This window comes from Gambusia affinis, linkage group LG19, assembly GCF_019740435.1.
Source record: "Gambusia affinis linkage group LG19, SWU_Gaff_1.0, whole genome shotgun sequence".
Classification (NCBI taxonomy): Eukaryota; Metazoa; Chordata; class Actinopteri; order Cyprinodontiformes; family Poeciliidae; genus Gambusia; species Gambusia affinis.
In genome coordinates this window covers 923,464-950,958 of record NC_057886.1, presented here as the reverse complement: position 1 = coordinate 950,958, position 27,495 = coordinate 923,464, and the positions used below count along the sequence as shown (strand labels likewise).

Below are 27,495 nucleotides of genomic sequence, written 5' to 3'. Positions count from 1 at the left end.
GAGAATCAGTGAGCAACACTGCAATTATTTTATCCACCCTCACGTAAAGACATTTACTGTCTTATTTCCTCAGCTGTTTAACTAACACCCAGTATGAAACCACATAACATGCAAGTCTTTTTGCCAAAAGCATCAATACTAAATTAGATTTGTTTGCTTGCTATATACAGACGTAGACAAATTTACTGGCACACCTGATGAAGATGCATGAAAAAGCATGAAAATAAAATATTTTATTTAGAATCTTTTATTGCAGCAGCATAATCTCAACACCAAAAAGAAGAATCCAACCTTTTTAAAAGAGTACATTTATTTAGTGGTGACAATGATCCTATATTAACAAATGACACAGTAATACTTTGTAAAATGTCCCTTTCCAAACAGGAGAAGTAACATTTTTACAGAGTGAGGAGTCTCTGTGGTTTGGGTTCCTCCTCCTCAGATTGCCAGTGTGTATGAATGTTGCTATAAATGAACTCGCCTTGCCTTGATATAAATAAGCATGTCTTTTTAAAAGTTATCTTTTTTTGCTGACACTGATTTTAAATTTATTTAACTACTTGTAAACGAGGCAGAACTTACTTTTGCTGCAAGATAAAAGTGTCAACATAAGTGTCAACGCATTCACGTATGTTCTCTTGTTTTTGTGTGTGTCTGAGTTCCAGAATATCAATTCATAAGCAAGTAGGTCATGTAACATATTTTTAAGGGATTCAGTATTTTCTTGAGAAAGTAAAACTCATTTTTTCCTCTTGGTCTTTCTTTCAGTTTCTACACAGAAAATATATAATAAATAATTGGTTTCAACCAAATGTTAAAACTAACTATTTCTGAATATGGATCCCCTCCCAATTAGTTCCCTCCCTTCAATAAATGTAATTAAAGGTTGGAATCTTCCTTTTCTACAGGCTGATATTATGCAACTATTGCAAAAATGATGTTTCACATCTTTATCAACATCTACTTTATTCAGTAACACTTTCCCACATTTTTACATTCATTTGAATGAATTATCACATGAAATGCAAGCCACAGGTCAGTGGCTGCTAGTCTTCAAAGATGCTGCTGGCAAAGAGTCCATTGTGATATTTACAATGCTAAAAATTATAGAAAGACATTTTTACTTTACCACAGGCATTCAGCTTTCAAATAATTCCCTTAAGTTTGTGCAAAATTGCAGGAAAGAAATTGATTTCTCTATGTATGTAGTTTCCAATGTAAAAGTTGTCTGTGTGTGTGTGTGTGTGTGTGTATCCTTTGTGTCAGTACAGTAAAATTAAAGACATTAGTACGACACTCCCACAGCAAACCCAGCATGCAAGTACACTATAAACAAAGCTTGATTATGACACAGATTACGTCTGGATAACCCACAACAAGAATTCAAATGCAGAAGTCATTGAGGAGGCTGCGCAGTTCTCTGATAAAACAAATAGCAATTGGCAATAAAGTTCAATCTATAAAATTGTTAAATTGTCAGAGTTCAATTTTTAAACCAGAGGACTGCAGCCAACCAGGACCAGGTTGAAGTATAGAAAAAAGAAATTAAAATAAATAAATAAACAAACAGTAGTGAACCTCTGTTGGTGTTTCCCACAATTCCTGTTCAGACGTCACAGACAGTTTTAGCTGCATCACATCAGTGATCATTACTTTGATTTTGTTGCAGTTAGTATTTGCTCATATGACATTCTGCAATCAATCACCCTGCACCTGTGTGAGATGGAAAAAGCTGGAAGTGGAGTTTGGAAAGGCAGTTTGGCCCTGATGTGGAACAAACAGAGGCTGTCGGAAAGAAAAGGACTATGAAACATAAAACAAAATGAACGGAAAAGAAAGTGTCACAGCGATACACAACCACAAACACGGGGTGAGGACAAACAACACAAACAGTGCACAATACAACTGTGGAGTTCACATTCTTACATGATGAAGGGAATTTTCCTTTGTTTCTTTCTGTCCTCCATCATTTCATCACACTTTTCTGTCTTGCCCAGAACTTTTCCTTCTCCATCTCCTCTCTTCGATGTTGCTCAGTTGATAGACTACTCAGAACACATCATTTAAAGCACTTACACCTCGTTACCTCTTCAATAACATTTCACTCTATTTTTTTCATCAGCTTATTTTCTTATCCTGTCTCCTCCTCAGTTAAATCCCCTTTTAAGTCAGTTTTTTTCTATTCATATGCAAAAAGTAGTTCATTTAGCCATTTTATGTAATTGCACAATGTGCATAAATGGCTGATGTCTCACAAAAGTGATCTTCTATTATTTGGGATGTGAAGTCTAGGGGAGGTCACAAGGAGCAAGGAGCCAGGACACATAGTTGAATAGTGAATGTAAAATAGCAGTTTGGAGCGAGGTGACCGGAGCATGTGGTAGAAACATGCACAAAAGAGTTCATTTCTTCTTCTCCACTCTTTTTTCTATACATACAATGCATTAAGTTGAAAAACATTGCAGAAAGGAATCCCAAGGAAAGTAGTGGAAAATAGATACCTGAGTTGTCAATGAATGGAAAAAAGGAAACAGTGTAATGAAAAGAAGCTCAACAAACTCTAATGTTAAATGAAATCATTTCAGAATTTCAGATATTTGTCTTCTTAGTTAAATTTTCTCTCTTATACATACTCACTTCTGGAACATGAACTAATTGTGGCAAAATAGTAGTGAACAATCATACACTCACACAGTGTTTTCTGCATTAACATAATTAAAAATGTAATTTTTCTTACAGATGGTTTTATCTTCTGAACTCACTGCAGTTTAAGTGACACCACAGACACCAGGGCATTGCAGACTAACAGTTAGAATAATGTGTCCAAACTATGAATGCAGAAACTTTGGTGAGAAACAGTCTTGGAAAGAGAGATTTTTCTTTTTTCACTTGCAGCAGAAGAGTTGAGATAAAAATATTTTTTTTAGTTTCATTGAATTAGTTCAACTTCTGCTTCTACTTGCATATATCTGAAAAATACATAGCTTTCTCAACATCTCTTGAATAGAAAAGCAAAAAAAATGAAGTATCTCAACATCTATAACAAAGCAGCTTCATAGCAGTTACTAGAAATGGCTCCCCTTCCCTTCCTGAAAAAATAATCTGTCCCTCCCTCACCCGTCCCCATTACAGTAGCGAGGTTCATCTGTTCCCACCAACATGCATCATTTCAGCCCCTCCTGTTTATAACAGTAGCTTTGTTCTGCATGCCAATGTATGCTATGTGTATGCGTCCAGACGCACACACTCTTACAGCAGTTTAAATGTTTTATATACATTGCTTATGTTTTAAACTAAAATGCCAAGCTTTCTTACGTTATTATTCGCATATCTGTACTTGCTGCTTGCGTTGGAAGACCATGCAAATCGTCTACATATTTACAGTGTTGTGACAAGCAGAACCCTCAGGTAAAGTGACTGATGCAGTCATAAGGAACATTTGACCATAAGGAGACAATGAAGAGTGGGAATTGTATATGTATGTCTATAACATACAATGCATATAAAAAAGTAACTTTTTTTTCTGGCACAATTTCTCCTATTTAATCATATGATGCAACTGGCTGTGATGTTACTTTATTGAATGCATGTAGGATCAGGGGGTCCCTGTTTCTGCTTGTAGTTCCATGTTTTGTAATGGAATATTTATTGAACTAGAGGCCCTTTAACTTTTAACTGTCCTCTGAAAAAGAGTCTGTAGCTTTTAGGTTGTATCACATGAACTCATTTTCTTCACAAGTTGAAGTTATATTGTAGATGCAGCTCTGATCTCAGTCCGCAGCTTTAATTGGATTTTCAAGATCTACATATTAAATGCATTTAATTAAAGCTCTTATTTAATAAATTCAAGCTCTGTATTTATCAAATCATCCTAAACTGTGTTCTCAGGTGTCAATAAGGAAGAAAATGTTATCTTTTTAAACTATGTTTTCATTAAATTTGAGTTATATATACATATGTCCAGCAAACACAGATGCCTGCCTTAATAAAGTCTATTCAATCATAAGGAATTAAGTGTTTGATTTAATGAAACCTTATTCTCTTGCTCCCAGAACAGCATAAGAGCATGAGTGATGAATGTAAGAGCAGGAGTCGGGGCAGCTCAGCTTCCCTCCATCACCATTACTTCATGGCCTGTTGCAGAATTTCTGCACAACAATCTTGTGTAAAAAGCGTAACCTTTAGAAGTCTTTATAGAGAAAAATTATGACAAAGATGCTGAGACAGATTAATCCTAATGGATGCCAAAGTAAACGTGAAAACATTTCTCTCTTGTTGTCTTTCTTTAAAACTAAAAAAACAAAAGAAACAAATCCAGGTTGAAAAATATGGATGCATCTTTGTTGAGAGGTAGATGCAGGTCAGGGCACAATCTGCAATCCTTTTAATCTCAGACATTTTTCAATATTCCTCCTCGTTGTTCCGTTCTTCTTTTCTGGCATTTGGCGTCTGCTCTTCTACCATGGACTGTCACTCCAGTAGCCATTCATGGTGCCTCCGACTAAGCAGTCGCAGCCGAAAAAAAAGACAAGATGGACAGACAAAAGAGGGAGGGTGGGGTTTGGGGAAAAGTTTGGGGTAAAAACAGGGAAAGACAGAGAAGCCAAAAAGGGAGAAAACTAAAAAATACTGATTCTGGTTGCAGATTCAAGTAGTAATGCTATGGATGGCAGTGGCGGTAAGTGAAATGTCAATCAACTCAGACCTGAGGAAAACCCAGCTTCTCATCCTGATCCTGAGCTGCATTATCTGAAAATATCATCATGTACTGAACACATAACAAAAAGTCAATTAAAGTCAAGGGTAACCAGGACAACCACTGGCTTCTGTTGTAAACGTCCAACAGCTGACGGCTTCAACACAGGATCCGTCCTGAACCACAAATCCAGACTCTGCTTCCACTGCCTGGCACTGAAAGTGTTAAACTACAACACAACACAGAAAATGTAAGGGAAAACTGCATGAAAAAACTCTGATCTCACTTTTGCTTGTTTTAACCAAAACTATACTTTATCTCCATACTCACAAACTGACCAATTAGCTTTTACTTGATTTTATAATTTTAAAAGGTTTTCCATATGGCATACAGCAGATTAACAGCAGATTTGACTAATGTACTCCTTATACTGTATGAAAGATCCACCCAGGTGATGACATTCTGACTCTTTGAAACCTAAACTAATCATTGTATAACATGATTTACAAAGAAATAATACCAGCAGGTTTTACAGCTCAGTGTTTGGAGGAGAGCTCAGGTGAGAGGACAGCAGATGGTGGGTGAAGTTCTAGAAGAAATCTGTTGGTACAATGAAGGCCAACCTAAACATGTTCATATGTTGTGATCACGTTTGCTTTCATTTTTCCCCAAGTGAATAAAATGAATGTTACATGCACCAGCTCTACAGTGTTAATCCCTTGACAGTGATTCCCAACAACTATTGGCTTGTGACACTTTGGAAGAAAAAACATAATACCCTTACTCATTAATTATTTATTGCTTGATTCAATATAAAATCTTTGTAAGACCTCTTATGACTAACAATATATTAGTTTCTACAACTTCTAACTCAGATATTTTACACCCCTCAGAGTTTGGGACTCTAGAGAAACAGCTATCAAGTACAGCTACAGAGGAAATAGGGGAGGAAGTAGAAGCAGAGCTCAAGCTTGTGGTTGAGGCTTTTAGTTGATCAAACCTCTGGCCTCTCAGTTTACAACAGTTTTATATTAGAAAGAAAAAATTAACTCTGCCAGCTAGGTGTTTTTAAGGTGCTGAGTTTTTAGGATGTACCACTAAATGCTTTTTCTTTATTTAGTTTACTAATGGGTATTCTATATGCAGTTATTTAAAAAATGTACAGTTTACATAGTATGGTTATTGTGTTTGCTGAAGTCTTAGCATTATTTTTCTTCACAGCTGCTCTTTAACATTGAATTAAAACATTAAAGTGACAGGGCAATCAGCAACAGACAAGGATTAGTATAGGGTAACTAGACAGCTAAGTTATTCTCAGTATTAATTAACCAAGGCCTGTCAGTAGGTAAAGTTTGTTTGTGGAAATTGTTGTATTTCCAAATACAATTCCAAAATGTTAATTTTTTGTGTGTCATAGATATAGCTAATCTCTAGAATTAAGGATTTCTGAAGCAAAAGTTTTAGAGAATGCATTGAAGGACTAAAGAACAGCTTATAAATAGCACTTCTTCATTGTTATTGCTTTTGTGTTATTTGCATGTAGTCTTCTCTTTTTGGGTGAGCTACAAGATGGATGGGATGGGGGAGTGACATCGCCTGAGGCCAGATGGCTCAAAGGTCTCGAAGGTGGAGTTGGTGATTGGAGTGAGTCGCAGTGGACCCCCCGTCATCCCGGAAATGTTATTTAGGCTGCGTGACTTCTCATAGCCTGTGACTACATGACATGCACAGGCCAAAAGGTTATGGTTAAGTCAGGGTGAAGATGATTCACAACAGATATCAGAAGGTGAGGGTGTTAATTATATACAAACAGTTTGGAATGGAAGACCACAGATAAATAATAATGTTTTCATAGATGTTATGTTATGACAGCATTGCACATCAAGTACAGCAAGAATAAACCATTCGTTAGAGTTAGAAGCATATTAAAATGAAATAAAGTATAAAATAAATTAAAGTAATTCCAAAGAAACCCAATGCGAAACACATAACACATGTTCCAGAGTGAAAGGAGGATTTTTGAAAGAAAGACAGATGGATGGAGGGACAAACAGATGGAGAGACAAACACAAACAGACAGAGACAGGACAAGCTGTCAGTTGCCATTATATTACTGAACTAGCTATAGGTGGCACACTGCAGACCAAACAAAATATTTATGTTGAAAGGGGTTTTTGCATTGCACATCAAAATGTTTTAATTAACACATTTTAACGTATTTTCACTCTACATCCACTGTATTGGTTTAGATAATTAAGAACAGTGTAACAGCACTATGAAAGAAAATCATCTTGAGCAAAACACAAACATTAATACATCCTTTACAGATTCCTCGTTACATTTTTCCTCCCAGCTCTTTTGGCTTCTACCAAAGCTGGAAGAACTCACCCTGAAAAACACTAATCAAGACGGAAGTACAGACAGAGAGACAGGAAGACAGACTGACCATCATAAACCACCTGCAGGCTTTCAGTAAGCAATGTCTGTGTCCTGTATCTGATGATCATGTTCAAATTAGCTATCGGAACATTTTAAAGGGACGTTTAAGGCATCACACATTTTGATTTCCACAAAATGTCAAAACTAATCAGAGCAAAGATATGAGCGAGCAATGCTTGATTTTCAAAATTCCTTACAGTTTTCTGATTTACATTTTATATGTTTGTTCCTTATGAGGAAATAAGTTCAAGAGGACTTTTTAAGAGAAACTTATTAGTTAAGTTTACAATACAATATTTGGGCACAAGTCTGTCTCTTCAGTTTAAAGCCATTTTAGTCAAGGAAGTACAGTTTTAAGAGTTTTATGCATTTGGCTGTTCATGTAAAAAAAGAATTTCTGAAATAAAGAAAACAACCAAAAACAATGATCAGGGAAGACCAATTTTGAATTTATATGGCTTGAATTGTAAAAACCTGACTTGTTCAGATGAGATGTGAAAACTGTTTTGTTTTAAACACTTTTCTCAGGAGGGAGTGTAAGCGAGTAAGAACTGTTCCATTTGGTCACATCCTGTTGAATCATACACAAATTTTGGTTGAACTGCATTGTATCAAATCAAATCTGTGTTTAATGCTCATATATTGGATTACTGTTATGCAAAAATGTCTACATTGCAGAAATGGCAAAAGAGTTTCAGACTGACTCGAGTTGCCCTTACGTTGGAAAAAATAAGACTTCAGACTTGCAGACTTTCGAGACTTAACTCTGACTGTTGTTCTGAGACAGAGACTCAGACCAAAATGTTTTATCTCATGTAATGAAGACTGAAATGAAGCCAATATGTGAGCTGTAGACTGCTCATCTGGCGCATGTTTTACTGTGAAAAGATGACAGGGTTATTGGACAGTAACGCTGGTAGAATATGGAAATTAACGGTTCATAGAAATCTGTTCATTTTAGATGTTGCTTGACAAGTGAATACTGTATTGGGTGACTGAATCATTTAGGAGACGATATTAATAATGGCGATAAATCAGCCCTTATGTGAAGCAGATCTTATCTTCCTTAGCACAGGTATAAAAATCAGCCACTGTTCTCTTCCGTTCTCCTGTTAGAAGTTTGACTGACTGACCAGTCCTCCAGGTCATGTCTGCATGTTCACCCAAATGTCTTGCTATATTAAGCAACATTTCAGACAAAAAAAAAAAAAATCAGTATTGAACGGAATCGGCAAGTCAGGCTTTTTAAAGCTCAGTAACTGGTGATTGACCACAAAACTGCAATCAGAGCGCCCTTAAAAATAAACGTGATTTACCTACTACTACTAAAACAACTAGTACTTTATAACAAAGTGCTGTGTGAAATAAATCACTGCATACTCAAAATACACAAAGGACAAAAAAAAAAAGACTACAGTGAAATCAGTAAAAGTTAAACTGATGCAACAGCAGAAGTCTCAAAGTGTGTCAGAGGCCAAGGAACAAAACCCGTATTCAGAAGAGTTTTAAAAGTGTCACTTCTGTAGTGTAAAGGCAGATCACATTAGCAAACATTCTCTCTCTGCTAAGCTAGCTCTAACATTACAACCTAACCATGTATATTTATAATGAAGACAGTGTAAAGACAGGGATGTTAACGTTTTAACTTTATTACTCATTCATCATTACCAAAAAATTAAAGCTTTAAACTTTCTTTGAATCATCCAGAGATTCAACATCAACAAGTTTGAATCTATGTGTTATTTTTATTATGGCATCATATTTCTTGGAGCATAAATGCCTGTTTCTATTTCTAATGGGGTAAATATCATAACTGAGCAATTTTCAAAGTAATACACCTGGGCTTTTAGCTGATAATTTGGATGGTGAATAAAATGCGACTGAAACACTTTAATAACTATAAAATGTAGTTATCAAATGTTCATGAGGTAATGTAGGTCTAAAGACAAACTGCACAGGTTTGGTGCCCTGAACCACTGGCATAAGTGCACTTAGAGCACTAATTTAATAACAGAAAGTCATTAGAGACTTGAAGCTTGACTCTGACTTGTAGTGAAATACTTGAGACTTGACTTGGACCAGGGGTCCTTGCATCCAGATTTCTGCAGCTTTCAGATGTCCCTCTGCTTCAACACACCACAGTGAAATAATCAGGTCATCAGCAGGACTCTGGAGAGGTTGACTGGACACTGAGGAGGTGATTGAGGTGTATTGGACCAAAGACACACTGACCCTCGAAGCCTAGACTTGAAGACCCCTGACTTAGACTTTCTACTTAACAACTTGAGGAAATGACTAGGAAAACATCTCTGCTACAGAGACTAAGAAAAAAATACTATAATAAAACTAACATTTTTTTCTGCATAATAATGTATTTAAGCTATCACCATTGTGCATAATGTAATTGTAAATTGACAAGCAACATGTTTGCAGCAGTAAAAGAGATTTTACTAACAAACCAAACTAAGTGACAGGCATGTCATGGCCACAATGCTGTATTAGTTAGGTCAACAAAAAATAATAATGGCCTTGTTTGTTGCCTTATAATTCCTCATCTTATAAAAACTGTTTTGCTTTGGCATGCGACCATGTGGCATAGCATACATTTGCATAAGGAGCAGCTGACCCTTAAAAAGCACAGTCTGCAGGTAGCTTCTATCTAGAGGTTTCTGGCATTTTTCAGTTCAATCAAGACATGTCTAAAACTAACTCACTAACTTTGTAGCGCAAACCTTAAAGTGAGTGGATTGCTTATTAATGCGACGGTAAGACGAATACAAGCAAGCGCAAAGTAATATTAATACCTGAAGGTATTATTGCACATGACTTAAGCCACAACATTAGTTTTGTCTACATAAGATTTTTTTTAACGGTTTGACTAGTTTTACCACTTATTCTCTTCATTAATGGAAACGCAAGAGGCAAAGCTTTTAATCGCAGCAATTCTGCAGTGCTGTGACATGTACATACCTCCACTGGTCAGACTTTAGTAACACAACGAAGAGGAAGAGACTGAGGAGGATAGCCTGAAGATGGAATGATACACCAATGTTAGAATTTTGTGGGGAAAAGACGGCACTTCGGAAGATACAGAGCATAAAGCAGAGCCCTTCAAAAGCAACATGGGCCAATATAAGACTGGAAGAAAGAGTGAATATGCTCAATGTGTGATAACACAATTAATCGAGAAACTGTTTTCCTCTTTGATTTCAGGAAAATTTAGTTTTAGTGACAAGCAGTGCCTCTGTTCATCACTTGATAATTATTTGGCCTTTTACTATAATAAAGATTACTGTCTAAAGACTGATTTGGTGTTCTGCTCAGTGTGTATCTATTTAGTAATTTTTAGTAAGTTGTTTTTCTTTACTCAAAAGTTTTCATGCAGTAATCACCTCTTCAGTGTATTAGTCAGATCATCAAACTCCTGTAGCTCTTTGTCCCTCATGTTCCTGAGTGTTTACTGTTATTCCACCTGACTCTAATTTTCTGTAAGCTATGGACGCACTCATCTTATTAAAATTAAAATATTCCTCATTCCTCCTTTTGGATTCTCAACACATCAGAGTATGACATTTTCACTCAGCGGGACTGACCCAAATCAATTCTGATTGTTATGTATGATTCTCCTGACCTGACCTTCTGTTTGATTAAGTGTTACATACAAATAAGAAACCTGGATGTGACTGAATTTATTTTTTACTTCCATGCTTTGAATATCCCACAGAGCATTGTTTAATCCATTATCTGAAAATAGAAAGTCTATCGTAGCCACCAAATTTATCAAGACGTGGCCCTCTGGCTAAACTGACAAGCCAGGGTAGAAGAGAAATGATCAGAGGGTAACCATGGTAACTCTAGAGGAACTGCACAGTTTGAGTTTCTCTACAACTGTATCGCGGTGACCATTTTCTAATTCCCCTTGAGCTATGATTTTGGACTTTAGAATGTCTGAAAGGAAAATTCTTCATGTGCATTGTGTGGAAAACTTCCTTCTCTAAGTAAAAATAATTGGTCACATGACTTTGACTCATTTGAAATAACTTTGAGCTAAAAAAATATTCATTTTAAGAAAATCAGGAAGCAGGTGAGATTTTATTCAGAAATAATTTCAAGAGTTTCCAACTTAATGCATCTGACTCAGCTGTGGCTTCATGCAGGTTAGAGACTTGATGCAGTCTGAAGAATTTCCTTAGACATAACTTTGAAACTGTCTGTATGATTGGATTGAATTTCAAGGCAGTGAGTTTCTTTAAAAAAGCCTGTAAAGCTAGAAATACTAAATACTTGATAACTGATAAGAACAAAAAGAAAAATCACAGTTTTAGACATTTAAAGCTTTGTTGGGCCATAGGGTTCTGAAGTAGCACTTGAAAATCTGAGTTGTTCTGATCCTGATGAACCTGTGAAATGCAGTTAAGTTCAGTCAGTTATGTGGTTTCTTTCTCCCTTTTGCTTGTCAAATTGTTGATCTTGCCAGATTGTGTCCTAACTGACCCAGTTAACAAATAAGGAGGTACACTGTAAAGAAAACAAAACCTCTCTGATTTACAGTAAAATACCGACAGCTGTGATTGCCAGAATTAGTTAGCTATGAAATAAGGTAAAAGTTTGCCAACTACAGTTACTGATATTTTACTGTAAATGTTGTTTTTTTACAGTGTATGTATTTGTAGCTTTTCTTCTTTATGTTGTACTTTCGCATACACAACTTTCATTTTTCCTCACAAGTCTGTCTTTGCTGCAGAATGTAGATAAGATGCACAGAAATTGTTTTTTAGGGCTTGTTAAAAGAAACATTTTACTCATAGGGTTGGGCGGTATTAATTTTGTTTGACCTTCTGCGTTTTTTCAAATTATTTGCATGTATATAAAACTACAGTTTGTTGAAAAAGGCTTGTAGTGTCATTCCATCCATTATCTCTAACAGCTTGTCTCAATAAATGCTTCAAATTGTGTTTAACTTTTTTTTTCCAATTTTGAAAGGTGTAAGCTGCAGTTGCTGTTAAGTAGCAGCTTACCAGTAATAAAGAAATAAAATGTATGATAAAAAATGTCATAACGGTTCAGAAAGGACATGTTGCCCTAGACTTTCTTTGGGTAGAAACACAAGTTGGCCTCAGGTTCCATCTATAAAATATGCACAGTGCATCCTTTCACCAGTTGGTTAAGTTAGGAAGCTTCCACAAGTGACAAGAATTCAAAAGGTGGGAGCAAGAACAGAACTGAAGAGAAGAAGTATTTCTTAGAAGAAAAAGATCCAGTAGTCTTTTGTTGAGACAAAACAACTACTAGATGTCCCTTGATGCACTTATGTGCTATTTAAAAATGGAGACAACATGTTGATGCTGTGGTCCCGAGTGTTGTGGTCTTTGGAACAATTTGAGTTAACCTGTCTGACCCTACAGGCTGATATGGAGCCAACACTTTTGTTGGTAAAAGTGCCAACAAAGCTGGACCGGGATGGCAAGAAAAGCAAATTAACGCACTCCATTGTGACATGAGAAGAGAAGTGCCAATATGAAAGTCGTTTGGGTTTGAGAAGGCTGGTACTGACAATAAGAAGAAGGTAATTACAGTTTGATTGCAAAACAGTGTGAAAAAATACTTCTAAATATTTTATCCTCAGAGAAATGTTATAAACGAAGCAACATATAGCAACCAGTGCACACAAACACCTTGTGACCTTGTTAAAGCCTTTGACCAAAGTTTACATGGGCTGTCACAGCAATCGTAGGTCGTATGTAGCAAATATCTGTGCTAATTAAAGGGGTAGTATCATGGGTTTTCCAGGCACTAAGAGCCATTTTACAGCACAATCAACAAGCTATGCAACCATCGGTTGTTATAAAATTTTATTTCTCAATTTAATGCCTTGAAATGGACCTTTTTCTCTTTAAGAAGCTTCTGCTCTTTTTGACACTCTGCTTTCAGCAGGTCATCATAACAATGCCTTTCTATTATGCCGATTACAGCTGTTCTAAGGAGCGTTGCACTGAGAAGTAGTTCATATGATGACCTCAGCAGATGCTCAGTTTCACCAACTGTTTGCTAATCGCTGCTGCCGCTAGTCTGGAGGAGCTGAGAGGCGGCAGCTGGAGACAGCAGCTCCAAGGAGGAGCTTTGTGAGCGCAAACATTTAGGGATCCCTGAATGGTTTCCATAGGAGATTAAAGAATTCCTCAAGCATGCATGAAATAATGTTGTTCTGATATAACATGATCAAAACAGAACTCCAGGTATGTTTTTGATGACATTATAACATGACGTAAAACTCATATAATCAGCTCTCTCCACTTTAATACTTTAGATTTATTAAGCAGGTATTCATAAGCAATAACTGAGACTGAAAAACTATTTAGCTATTATTTTTTGATAATCTGGATAATTTAGATCCAGCTTACTTTAACTTGGTAAGTTGGATCAAAATTACTGGTGAGTTGCACTTAACAATTGCACTGGCTTTTGTTAATGTGGTAGCCAAACCAAACCTATTGTTGCACAACAGCTCAGTCTGTGTAGTCAGTCAGAGCTGCACAGTCAGCAAAAAAACCCAAAACATTCTCAGGTCTAAAGAAACAGGAAATGCAGAAACTGAGCATTTTGAAGCCGCATATTTCACTAAAATGTTGAAAGAAATGATTATCGAGAATGATTTTCTTCTTGAATTGGTAATTAAAGCAACAACACTTGTAATTGATCATCAATGAGTGTAAACACACTGACTGAGCAATGAAAAGACAAGAGACTCTTACGCCCACACAGTTCATATCTGCTGAGTTAAGGGATATTAGCTAATATAAAGATTTGTTCACACCACTTAAGCTCAGCTTGAACAGGCTGTGCAAACCGCAAAACCACATCTATAGACAAACAGCAGGTGTGTGGAAAGACTTCCAGACCAAGTCTTCTCAGGAAAAATGGATGGGGCCAGATGATGGATCTTACCCAGAAAGAACATCAGTGCATGCAAAGAGCTACATTCTTCAGCCTGCTATTGCCTGTGTACCTACAGCGCAGCAGGGCCACAGTCACACTGCTGCGTCAGATTCGACAAAGACAAACACAATCTGTTGCAGATGCAGAGAATGCATTGCCACAAATGATGCTGGCCTGAGTGATGACTGTGACAACTGGAGGTAATGAGACTAGACTTCTTCTGAGGAACCGACACTTAAAGTCTTTCTTAATCTTTAAATCAGTAAAGGAAGTTTTGATAAATTTATGTTTGTGGTAAATGCATTTGTTAGTAACTTGAGTTCAAATTTAACCATTTATGGACTGCTACAATGGATTGATAGGGGCAGGAACAGCAACTCCTGAGGGCATAACAGTCCCTATGCTGCAGTGGTTTGTGAGCAGTCGATTTGAAACAAAAGATGAGCAGGAGGACGTTGTAGTGATGGTTTCACTACTGTGATATGTAGTTATGACATCTTAAATATAAGTCACAGAGGTGATTTGTACATCACCAGATATAAGGTTATCTTCCTTTACTCTCATTGTGTTAATGGAAAATGTTGTACTGACGTTATTGTACACGACACTTAATATTTCAACACTTAGAAGAACCTCAATAAGATCTAGCCAGGAGATGCAAAAGGCTTATAAGCCTTCAGGCTGAATGCCAGTCTTTACTTAGCAGTGGATGAAAGGGTGAAAGGTGTTTTCTGATGTGGATTATGATTTTTAAAAAGTGACTAGCAAGCATTCTTGACCTCATTTCTTTCTGAGCACATGCACAAACGGCTTCAGCACAATCCTGACAGAAGAGTGTTACATTTAGCCAACATAAACCACAAACACAAATCTAATTTTATGAGCTTATAAATTGAACAGGTTAATGAAAAGAAAACACCTTCTCATAAGCACTGTATATAAATCAGTATGCATAACTTTGCGACTCAGGTAGATGATATTACCATATTACCGCCCAATCCTAGTGTTTTGTCATCTAATAATGGCCTGTTGAGCATAACAGTATTCATGTTCTTTTCTAAAAAGATAGTGAAAACATTTGCTCCTTCGTCAGCAGGTCTTTAAAACACGTCAGTCTGCACAATTTGCCCTAATCAATTTGAGTCAATAGGACATCTTGGGCTGCTTCAGCTGTAAGATGCAACTTGTGTTCACTATCAAGAGATGGAACATGAAATCAACAAACCAATCTACAGCACAGTAGTTGTTTTCACTCTGGAACCCTTCCCAAAACAAACATGCACAGTTAAAGTATTTAGTTTATTTTGAGTTTCCATTTTTATTATTAGTATTCCTACCTCACTGTGCTCTATGATATAGTCATTTTGCTTCTTTCTCTTTGCTTAATATCATTTGCATACTAGGGGATAATAAGCTATATGGGCACTTGTTTTGGGACAGTCTTTACCCTAGCTGTAAGTACCAGAGTGAGAAGAGGCAGGGTGTGAGGAGGAGAAAGAGGAGGAAGAAGAAGAGCAGGAGAAAGGAAAGATCACTACGTACAAAACACAGACGATGACAAAAAAGGGACAGATGTAGAGACAAAAACAGAAAAAGACAAAAATAAGACAAAAAATAGACTAACAAGTAAATGTTTTAATTCACAATCTGACTCACATCCTGTAAAAGGAGATACATAAAAAACATAAAAATGACAGCAACAACAACAACTCACATTAGACAAGCATCTGTTTTGGTTTGATTTTTTTCTCACTGTAAAATATTCCTTTGCATAACAGGGTCACAATGAAAGTGTGGTTAAGGTTAGGTTAATATATTTTTCACACTTTTATAATGTTTTCATTTATTTTATTGTTGGTGAGGTTGGTTCTGTTAACTTTGTGTTCTCCTACATCAGTGCTTCCCAACTCTGGTCTTCAAGGCTCACTGCCCTGCATGTTTTAGATATTTCCTTGCTTCAGTCCAGCTGATTTCAATTGATGACTGATTAACAGGCATTTGTTGAACTGTAATCAGTTGAATCAGGCACATTAAAGAAGGAAACCTCTAAAACATGTAGGACAGTGTGCCTTGAGGCAAGGGTTGGGAAACACTGTCCTACAGAGTATACCTTTCATCTTTTAATAAAACTACCAAAGTATTTTACACTGAACTGTATACCTATTTTATATATCAAAAACTATTTGGTTACTTTACCCACTGCTAACCTTACACACACTCTTTGCCTCTATAACAAATTATCAGGGAAGGCTATGATTAAAGGAATTCTTGCCTTCTACTTGAATTTATACAAACTGTCCTCTGTTAGGTTGAGGTAAAGACAGCTTCTTCAACAGAAAATTCACTCATCCATGTCTTTGCAGAACTAGTTTCCTGGTGTGGAGCCAGCTCTAGATGTTTCGGTGCCCTTAGTGAGTGTATTGTTTGCTGATAAACACTGTTGATTTGCTGAAGTCTTTGAGAAAGTCAGTTATATGGCAACATGCTGTTCTAAAGAAAATTACAATCCAATTGGAAGTAATAGATCACATTGTTTCCCGTCTCTATGGAAGATAAAAAACGTTTGAAGGTTCAGCAATTTTCTTGGCCTGGTCGTCTCCAATGTGTGCAACCAGGGCAGACTAAATTCACCTGCTGCTGAGCAGTAGAAGCAAACCACACATTAAAAATACTTCATGTGTTCAAAATAAATTCCTGAGTGTAGATCGTAAATTTATAAAATAAGAGGTTGTACTTCACTTATAGAGGGGCAAAGTGGCTACAGTAACTACAGTAACAAAATTAGGCAACTATACTTTATTGTAAAGAAGCTAGACTAAAAATATTAGATCCTGAACATTAACAAGAGAAGAGTTGCAACATTTATCATGTCCAAATGAGCTGACAGAGTGAGACATTCAGGACAAAACTATATTTAAAGCAGAGCTGTTCTTCACCAGCAAGACATGACCAATACATGTTGTAATGACCATGACCACTAGGTGGTGCTACCATTATTAAAGGTGATGTGAGGGATTGCTGTTCTGGACCCTGGAGAACCCAAACTGCCTGGGCTCAGTCTGTCTACATGACCCACAGTCATACAAGAACAGTATAGAGAATAAAGCTACATTGATATGTTATAATAATTTAAAACTGGAAACCAATATTGTAAGTGGCATAATAATTTCTATGCAAGAGAAAATGATGGAAATTAACAGAAACACCAAACAGACACGTTCTGTTCAAACTTATTATGGTGGCATAAAAATAATAAAACTTGTTCCTATTTGGACATCAAAAGGATTAATAATAATACACTACTGATATAGAGTATTATAAATTATAAAAAGTAAAAATATATTTAAAGTTTAAAAAAAAAAAATCAATAATTTATTTTTAACCTTTTATAACATCTTCTTGGCCAATTCACACTGGAAATATTATCCGACTGGATGAATTCGTGTGATGAACACTTATATATTGTCGGGCTGACAATGCAAAAACCATCCAGACTTCATTACATACAAAGAGTTTTATTGGGATATGTCTATGACTGGTTTAGTGTTACTCCCAGCATACTTCACCAGGAGAAACAGTCTTTAAGAAACTTTCAAACTTATTGTTTTGTAGGCATTTGGAGACTTTGACTGCATTGCAGCAAGAAGGTCCTAGATACAAATTCTGACGATGCGTTCTGTGTAGAGTTTGCATGTCTGAGTTCTTTCTGGATACTTCAGTTTCCTTCCCCACATATGAATGTGTTTTGAGTGTCAAGAGGTGAATGTGGCTCTAGTGTTCAGACTTTATAATGTAAAGTTATAGAGACCTAGACAAGTCAAGATAGGACTAAGTTTTTTCTGCAGTTTGTGAACTATGAAAAAAATAAGTACTGTTTAGTATATAATAATTTAATCCAGCTTTAAGAAGTATTTTTATATTTTTATCCTGTGGAATTTTTTATAATTTATAATAATGGACTCCTGTTCAGACAGAACAGAAAATGTGGATGAATAAAGCAGAGCTGGCTTAAAACAATTGTTGAGTAAATGATGATTTGGGAAAACACACAATTCCAGAATTGAGTGTAATTTCATAACTTTTAATTTTGACTTTTAGACAAGTTATTTCTTCAAATATGTATTTTAATCACAGCAGTAAAAGCAAATTTACTCATTATTGGTAAAAGAATCAAGAGGAACTGAATGTCAAAGTTGTAGCAAAAAAAGACAGATGTTGCTTTACAGTAACTATTAAAATACACAGAACAGCTAATTTAAAATTATAAAATACTTCATTGATCCCAAAAGGAAATAAAATAAAATAAACTAAGAGAAGGATAATCAAACTGGTCCATAATATTAAAAAACTGATTTCTATGGAAATATAAATGACCTTTATGACTCATCAGTTTTTGTGTAAGTTATCAGTCAGATGGTTTTGGCTCAGCTCACTTGTTTTCAGTTTTTATGGGCAGGAATTATTAAAGATAACTTACACTGCTTATGGAAATGAATAGGAGGCACTTTGAGTAATTCAGAGGATCCTTTGTACTAGGGACATATTAAAGATACTTGGCTATTTTATCTTTTTGATATCAGCAAAGGAATATGTCAATTTTCTTTCTTTTTTAATGCTTAAAGATTTCAGTTTAAAATATGCCTCTTATTTAACATAGCTGTATGATTGACAATCATACAGCTATTCACTTTGTACATTTTTTAAACATACAATTAATGACAATAAACTCTGTCTATGTCTAATATTATGTCTAACCATAAAAAAAAAAAATTGAACGTTGTAGGACTTTTTCCATATCGTCCAAACCTTCCGCAATGTATTTGTGAACAAACCAAGCTAAAAAATAAAGATTAATCTCACAGCATCAGATTTTAGCTATGGCAACAGTTGAGACTGAAGGACTGTGCATCTAACCAGGTGGTCAGCAACACAGTACAATCATCTTATCATCAAGATGATAAGATGATTTCTCTGGACTCAAGAAGTCCAGAGCAGACTGGACTTCTTGAGGAAGCTAGATCCTTCAAGGTTTCCAGCAAGATGCTGCAGATCTTCCATCAGTCTGTTGTTGAGAGCGTCATCTCTGCTGCCTTCATTTGTTGGGGAAGCAGCATCAGAACCAGGGACCTAAAAAGACTCAGACCTGATAAAGGCGAGTTCTGGTTCTGTTCTGGGGACGACTGTGGAACCTCTGAAAATCATTATGCAAAGTGGGATTCCTCATGGGATCAAGAAAATTATAGACCCTGACCATTCTCTTCACAACACTATCTACACTAAGGCAGAGCATCTTCAGTCAGAAGCTTGTTCAGATTCAGTGCATTACAGACTGTTGCAGGAAATCTTTCCTGCCAAGTGTGATCACAATCTTCAATAACTCTTTGAAGAATCTAAATTAATGAGTTTCAACATTTAATTTTCCTTTGGGATTAATAAAGTATTTTAAATTGAATTTAAATTAGCACAACAATCAAACTATGATAATTATTCTTTTCACTTTTACAAAGTAAGCTTCTCAATTAAACACTACGTTTAAATGTTAAACAATTAAAGGTTTTTAATGTATCTCTACTGAAACCATTAAATCAAATTTTAATAGTATTGTCATTCTCAATAAAAACTTTTATTATCGTTAGGGATCTGGGGTGTCGTCTGTATGGTTAGTGCTTCCTACAAGGTTTCCACCAGAGGGTACCATGGGAAGAACAACACAGTTTCTTCAGAACCTCCAGCTAACCTGCCCCTCTCCTCCAGAGGTCCCCACTGAGTCCTCCACTCCAACCTTTACACCAACACCCTTGTGTGACATCACTTCCCCAACTACAGGGAAATTTTTGGAAGAGTTGGGCCGAGTTGGAGGTAAAACACAGAAGTGTTCAATGCATCTAGTCCATGTGGTTGTCAGTTTAGGGGCATGAGTCAAATGGAACTTACTTCCTTTGCTCTTTGGACATCATGTCTGCAGTAAATCTTCCACTTTGGATCATTTTTGATGTGCATTCTTTACCTCAAAAAAGCTGCTGCTTTCTTTCACTATTAATGCGGCCTAAATCGCAGCATGCACCCCCACAATTTATCAAAACTTGCGGCTCGATCCCATGAAGTATCCTATTACTTTTGTTGGCTTAAAGGGCAACCATGGTAAAATAATTAGCAAAAAATGAGGTTAGAACTATGAAGACATAAGTCGAGGAGCGACATAGACCAATAAGGGAGTTTACCCAGAGAGCGGGAGTTAACTCTAACCTTTTTTGGTCAAAAGCAACTCAACAGAACTTAATACGCCATTAATTAGAGAAAAGCGAAGTGTTGCTATTGGAAAAGGAAGGACAGTAAAGTCATATGGTACTGGTCATTGGGCAGTACCAGCAGAACCGGGGACGGTTGACCGTTATCGAACTCTAGAAGGCTTCTTCAGTTAACGCCACCAACCTAGCTTAGCTGGACGTGAGGTTAAGTGGCTAAAAAGACAACTGATCTGCGCTCAAAACAAACTGTTATGGAGCTGAAAACTAGGTTAGTGCAGTAAGAGGAGACTAAGCTCTGACTTAAGCAGTGGCGAATCTGGAAATTGCTACAAAAGTTACAACCGGGCAATTCTGGAAGGAATCACCTGTTAAGGACACTTTGTAACAAAGCAAGGGTGAGGGGGAGGATGGCACGAGATGTCCTCTTGGTAAGGGTTCTATTCTCAAGCTCTGCTAAAAACTGTACTTAAAGCCATAATTTAAACCTGTCTAGTTTGGCATCTCGGTCCTTATCACAATCACACACAGATTGGATAACAAGAGAAAAGACCGTAAATCGTCCAACATGAACAGTGTAAACCTTGATTTGCATAACTATGCTAACATCGCTGCTTCTGGCAACGCTACTGCCGGAGCATCTATGGATGTCGGGGACTTTTCACTCTCGCCGCTACCTGTTATCCCAGTAAAATCCCCTCTTATAAAGAAGGGAAAGCTCTCCACCAGTACCGGTGACCCAGATGACATTGTTATTAGACTCTCGGCCATCATAAATGCCTGGGCCGACACACTCGAGAGCATGGTAACATTAAAAATTGAGAGGCTTAAAAAAACTATTGACTTTGTCTCTGAAGAATTGATGGATATTAAAAAGAAAGTAATGGGGCTGGATGCTAAAGCTAAAAAGGGGGAGGAACGGCTGAGAACGGTGGAGAACCGCATGATGGAGTTTGAACGCTACTCTTGCAGATGGATTCTGCGGCTGGTTGGGGTCCCTGAGAATGACCAGGAGAAAATCAAATACAAAGTGATTCTGATCTGCCAGAAAACCATCTCTAATGATAACATAAACATGGCAGAGGAATCAACGTCATTCACAGGCTTGGGAAAATGGATCACAGCAAGAAGACATCGCACAACTTTATTACCAGTTCCTGTCTCGTACGGTGAGAGACGCCCTCTGGAGAGCCGCCAAGAAGTCCAAGTTCCTGTCGGACAACAACATGTGCTTCGCAACCCAACCAAGATTATGCATGGGATTGGTGTGGTCTTTTAAAATGAAGCTTACTAAAAATTTCAAAATAAAATCTTCATTTTTTTCTTACCTACTCTGCATATTAACCTGAGAAATCAGTACAATGGAATATTGGCTTAGGACAAAGACACCATGCTTGTGATAAAACACATTCTCATGGTAGCATCAACATTTTGAGGGTTACCAATATGCTAGTCATTCAACATGCTAGTGATAGCCCTCACTAGCCTTCAGCTTAAATGAGCATTTTAGCTCATATTTGATGTGCTCACTAGTTTTAGCATTCTGAATGGATTACATCTTTGTTGGTTAACATGCTTGTGATAATACAGATGCTAATAAATACATTTTGGTTAATCTTAGCATAGCCCTAATACCAAGATTTAATACACATATTGCATACATATTGTATATTGCAGGTGTGCACGCAGCGGTACGAGCCACATTAACGGTGATGGAAAACAAATAAATACAGAGATGTTCAATTAGGTGAAGAATAATAGGCTCCTTCCATGCATTGCACATTAGAAATTTGAATAGGCAGATACTAGCAACAAATGACAGAACACGCGAATGACACTCTCAATGGGAGAACATCCCAAATTTTAGGGAGAGAGTAGGGTAAAGGAGAGAAAATCTTTGTTGTAACCTTGGTCATACAACTATATGTGTTGTATTGGTGTGGACATAATTTATTTAAAATAACTAAACTACAGAGAAAGACATTCAAAACGACTCAACGACACACTCAAACAGCCGTAAAGTGCTTCCTCACAGGGACGCATCCAATTTCGCTGGTTGCTTAAATAGACATTAATTCAGAGTAAAAAAAGTGATATTGATCTCACTTACATTATTTTGTGTTTGCCTTTTTTAAGTTGGTGTTTAAGTATTGTTAACTATGTCTTCCAATGGTACGTATTTACCAAGTAAAATAAAAAAATTTTCTTAACATTTCGTAATAAAAGCATGGTAGGATACCGGTGGAATTTCCTAGCACCATACTATCAGGGTTTGCAAGTTTTCTGGGAGGAATCTTGTGCAAGTTTAACGTGAGTTTATTACTTGCCCTTTTTGTTCAGTATCATTGTGCCTAATCTGGTTCAGTGAAATATGCTTTCTAGTTACTTCGTACACATTATTTATTCAGAAGCACTCTTTCATCTTTGTAAAAGTGTCTAAATTAGTGCCATACTTTCTCAAAGTGATGCAGAAAATAAAGATTAAAAAAAAGAAAGAAAATGAAAGTTATGGTTAACAATTATGGTTTTATTGATTCTGTATCTTAAATCTTTTAATTTACTCTTAATTTTTGTGCTATTTTTCAAGTCTTCTTAGTCCTTTAGGCTGGTGTAACATTTAGGGTTAGATTTTAATGATGTTAGAACCAGTTACAGACCAGATCAAATAGAAAATCTAAGAATTTCTTCTCAACATGATTGTAGGTCACTAAAGTCCTCTGCTTGTCCAAAATACTAAAGTAATGGTATGGATGGGACATACGTAACAAATCATTCTCCTTTACCAAAAAAACTAACTCAGCAGAGCTCTTTTTTCTGACTGTTCTTAGCCTCTTATATCTGCCTGAGTTTGGTTCTGCTGAAGTATGTGAGTTTAAGAATTATTTTTTGTCTTGTTGCCAAAGTCTTGATAGACATAAAACGCACATTAACGTTAAAGCTGAGTTTAATTACTCTAAACTTCTAGTTTGATCTTTATAAATTTCTACTCAGGGCAAAGAGACCACCAAATGCCATTGAAATCTGAATGATTCTTTATGTGCCACAAGATAGTGCATGCAAAGTTGAGCGGTCTCAAGGGAGTGACACTGATGAAGCTGAGCTGTTACACCTTATAATGGATGTAGGAAACTGTGAGAAGATGTGTCTTTATATGTATTAAAGAAGGTATTTTAACAGAAATATTACTTCATTTTTAAGTATAAATATATTTCTCTGAGTGTGTCAGTACATTTTGAATCCGGTTTTGTACCATTGTATCATTTTTTTCAGGAACATGCATCAAGTAAAGGCTTACTGTTTTTAATGAGGTTCCCTTTTCCTGTTGCTCGCTTACCTTTCCGAACGTTCCCATCTGTGGTTCGCTGAAACTCCCCAGCACTCAGGAGAAAGCAGGCACGGTCGTGTGGGTACCGTTCACGGCTGGTGTTAGAGCCAAGTCCTCCAGTGACTGGACTGCGCTCATCCCCAAGAACCTGGTCTATGGTAGGACAGTCCTCATTGGCCAGAGCAGCTGCATTGGCAGCTGCATCACCATTCTGCTTAGAGTCTTAGAAAAAAGGTGAAGAAGATGGAGGGAGAGATGGAACATCAGTAAAGTGACAAAATGAAAGTGACAAACAGATAACAGTTACTACAAAAAGTGCAACAAAATATATATCTTATGAAATACAACGGGGAAGAGAGGAAAAGAAAAAAAGAAGTAGTTTACACTGAGAATACCACAACTTTAACAGAACAAATAAATGCTAGTCAGTGTAAGTAAACAGAAAACTAATATTTTAGTTTGATCAAAGCCTAGAAGCGATATTAACATTTAGGAATGGCCCAACCAAAGTCACAACTGGAATCCAACATAGAATCTGATCTAGACGGCTCAACTTCACACTGATTTAGGACCAGCTTTTTTATTTTGTTGTGATTTCTATACGTTGTAAAAAATTATAATAAAAAAACATCTCTCAATAACCCATTCATAATACACAATAAAAAGACACACTGCTCCAAATAACACCTGCCAATATTTGAAATAACATTTTCTAACATAAGTTTAACCAAGCTTTAATGTTCAGCTATTAAGTGAAATATTGTTTTATTTGTTAGATTGCTTATTTATTAATGTTTCAACAAGCTAAAACACCTCACTGCCTGTTCTTTAAGACACTGGCATGCATCCCTGAGAAATACACAGAACGTCTATAAACTTTTCTCTAGAGTTTTTTTATATACTAATTTTCATTCCAGTCTATTACAGATCTGATAAAAGTGATTCCCCAAATAACCTAGAAAGGAATGGAGCATAAAGTAAATGGATTCAATAAAAAATTATGCAAAATACATAGTTTGAGATTTAATAGAAAGATTTGGTATCATGAATGGCAGAAAACGCCTCCAAGTTTTCATTATTACTGGTTATTAATTCTGAGAGGTATTGTACACACTTTTAAAAAATCTATTAATGAGAAAGTGTAACCATTAAACCAATAATGTTTTACTGCTGTGTTATTTTTGTGTTTTTATTTGTTATTATTATTATTATTATTATTATTATTATTATTATTATTATTATTATTATTATTATTATTATTATTATTATTATGCTAATTTCATCACACAATGTCCGGTATGTTCTTCATGACATTCTGAAGCATGCATATTTCATCTAACTTACCTGCTCTGTTTATTTCAATGATCTCTTCCTGTGCCAATGGACAGTCTCCAGTACCTATCATGCTTCCAGATTCCACCAGGCCTGGCCCAATTACATTGCCCATTAATCTATGTGGAGAAGCAGTTGCCATTGCCAGAGCATCTGGCTTGCAGTAATTAGGACTTCCTGGCTGTGGCGCTCTTGGGATGTGCTTGTTCCTTTTCTTTGGAAGCTTCTGCTTTGCCATGGCCAGCGAATAGTACATCCCAAAGTTGTTGACAATAACAGGCACAGGCATAGCAATGGTTAGCACACCAGCCAAGGCACATAGGGCACCCACTAGCATTCCCGACCATGTTTCCGGGTACATATCTCCATATCCAAGAGTAGTCATTGTCACCACAGCCCACCAGAAGCCAATGGGAATGTTCTTAAAGTTGGTGTGGGCTGCAGCAGTTGGATCCTTAGGGTCAGCTCCAATACGTTCAGCATAGTAGATCATAGTAGCAAAGATGAGGACGCCCAGCGCCAGAAAAATTATTAGCAACAAGAACTCATTGGTACTTGCCCGCAAAGTGTGGCCCAAAACCCGTAAACCGACAAAATGGCGGGTTAGCTTGAATATACGCAGGATACGGACAAAACGTACCACACGTAGGAAGCTCAACACATCTTTGGCTGTTTTAGAGGACAGGCCACTAAGTGCTACCTCCAGGTAAAAGGGAACAATAGCCACAAAGTCAATGATGTTAAGGGTGCTACGGAAGAACTCTGCCTTGTCAGGGCAAAAGATGACCCGGGCCACCACCTCAATGGTGAACCAGATGACACAGACACCCTCCACATATGTCAGCCAGCCATCTGTCACAACTTCATATACAATCTGTAAAGTAAATAAAAAAGGAATTAGAGGAGTTAATTACTTACTTAGTGAAATGTTTTTACCTTCTCATTCTCTACAGTGTCTATGATGTTATTTATATTTCATGGGTATGACTGTATAAAGTACTATTTGGTTTGTTGCTCTTTCTTTGGGTCTAATTTAAATACAGAGAAAAAAATTAAACACAACTTTGTAGAAGTATGACTTATGCTCCCCCATCTTCAAGAAAACATGCACTGATGTTTATTCTAAGATACTACTATCAAGTAGATGAAACTGCATATAGTTCCCTCATCCAGCAAAGAAAAAAGACAATGCAAACCTCAATCAATGCCTCTGAGATGCAATGAGTAGTTTAGGAGTTGTTATCCACACTAAGCAACTATAGCCTTAATATTAATATTGTTGCCTTACCTCCTCATGTGTTATGTTGCCAGTAGTGACATTTTCTGTTTTGTTGTAGATTGTGTTGAAAGCTTCATGGGTCTCCAAGCAGAAGGTGGAGATCGAGAGAAGGATAAAGAACAGCGAGGCCAAGGCCACATACTGCAGGAAGAGAAACAAAGATAATGCAAACCAAAAATGTGTTACATTTGCATCTCCAGCTTATGCATTTCTACATTAAAATATCGAAAAAAATTACACAATGGTAAAATCACACTGCGTGTTGTGAACAAGTGTCTTTCAGCAGAATTTTAATATTCATATTTTGCAGGCTATTTAGAGGAGGGTTTGAGTCATTGCAGTATATGCAGTACAGAAAGCTGCCAAAAGGTGGCAGAATTAACATACTGATCAAAACAGAAACACTTCAAAGTCAGAAAGAAATGTTCTGACTGTTGAAATCTGCTACATACTAAAGGAACAGAAATATTGATATTGACATTTGAGTCCTAAAAATTAGGACTATTACAAAAAGAGAGTAAAAAGAAAACAAATAAATGTAAACACAAATAAATAATTAAATGTAAACACATCCAGAATTACAACACTGACGTGTTTGTAACATTTTATTATATAACCACAAAAAGGTACTTTGTGAATAATTACCTTACATTAAGAATACTGATGCATATGCAGATTTGTCATATACTGTACCATCTCATAGTTGTTCTGCAGCAGTCAGAGTTGGTATTTTGGACTCAACTCTTGCCACACCTCTCCCACCTTTACTCACTGTGTTTCAATGCCTCAACAGATTTGGAAATATGACAATCAGGGAACTTTTATCTGTTATAACTTCAGATCTAAACATAATTATGAGGCTGTGGCTACAAAATATCTTTAATTTAGAAATGGAAATCATTGCAAATAAATCACACAAATAATATTTCATCAAGTTAGCTAAAGACATATGGTACTTACAGTAATAACAATATTATCAGAAAGAAATGTGTTACTGTTGAGATGGTGTGGAGTTGTACTACAACCAGGGAGGTAACAGACAATCAGGATGAATTAAAAGTACTTACTGTACCAGAGTCAACCAAACCAGAGGAACAATAGGGGGCAGGCGGTGCTAACATGTACAATATTACATATAAAATAACCCTTCAGCAGATTATGGTGCTATGGGCTCCTGGTCCCAGATTTACAAAGAGATTTTTATGTATAACCCTAGAAATCCAGACTTTATTGTCAATAGAGT

The 27,495-nt window shown here is 36.5% G+C and overlaps 1 protein-coding gene across 3 annotated transcripts in view; it reads right to left on the bottom strand.

Moving 5' to 3' along the window:
* Positions 1 to 27,495, bottom strand: part of LOC122821260 (potassium voltage-gated channel subfamily C member 1-like) — a 58,970-nt gene that overhangs the window by 8,771 nt on the left and 22,704 nt on the right. The window contains exons 2-5 of one of the 3 annotated variants that reach the window (XM_044099027.1): positions 26,262 to 26,393; positions 24,986 to 25,847; positions 23,651 to 23,863; positions 1,939 to 4,501 (exon numbers count right to left, since the gene is read on the bottom strand). In XM_044099027.1, the coding sequence (XP_043954962.1) occupies positions 4,458 to 4,501; positions 23,651 to 23,863; positions 24,986 to 25,847; positions 26,262 to 26,393 (1,251 nt within the window). In that variant the 3' untranslated portion in view covers positions 1,939 to 4,457. Of the gene's footprint in view, positions 1 to 1,938; positions 4,502 to 4,524; positions 6,411 to 23,650; positions 23,864 to 24,985; positions 25,848 to 26,261; positions 26,394 to 27,495 lie in introns of those variants that run through there. The other 2 variants (XM_044099026.1, XM_044099028.1) reach the window with 2 other exon arrangements.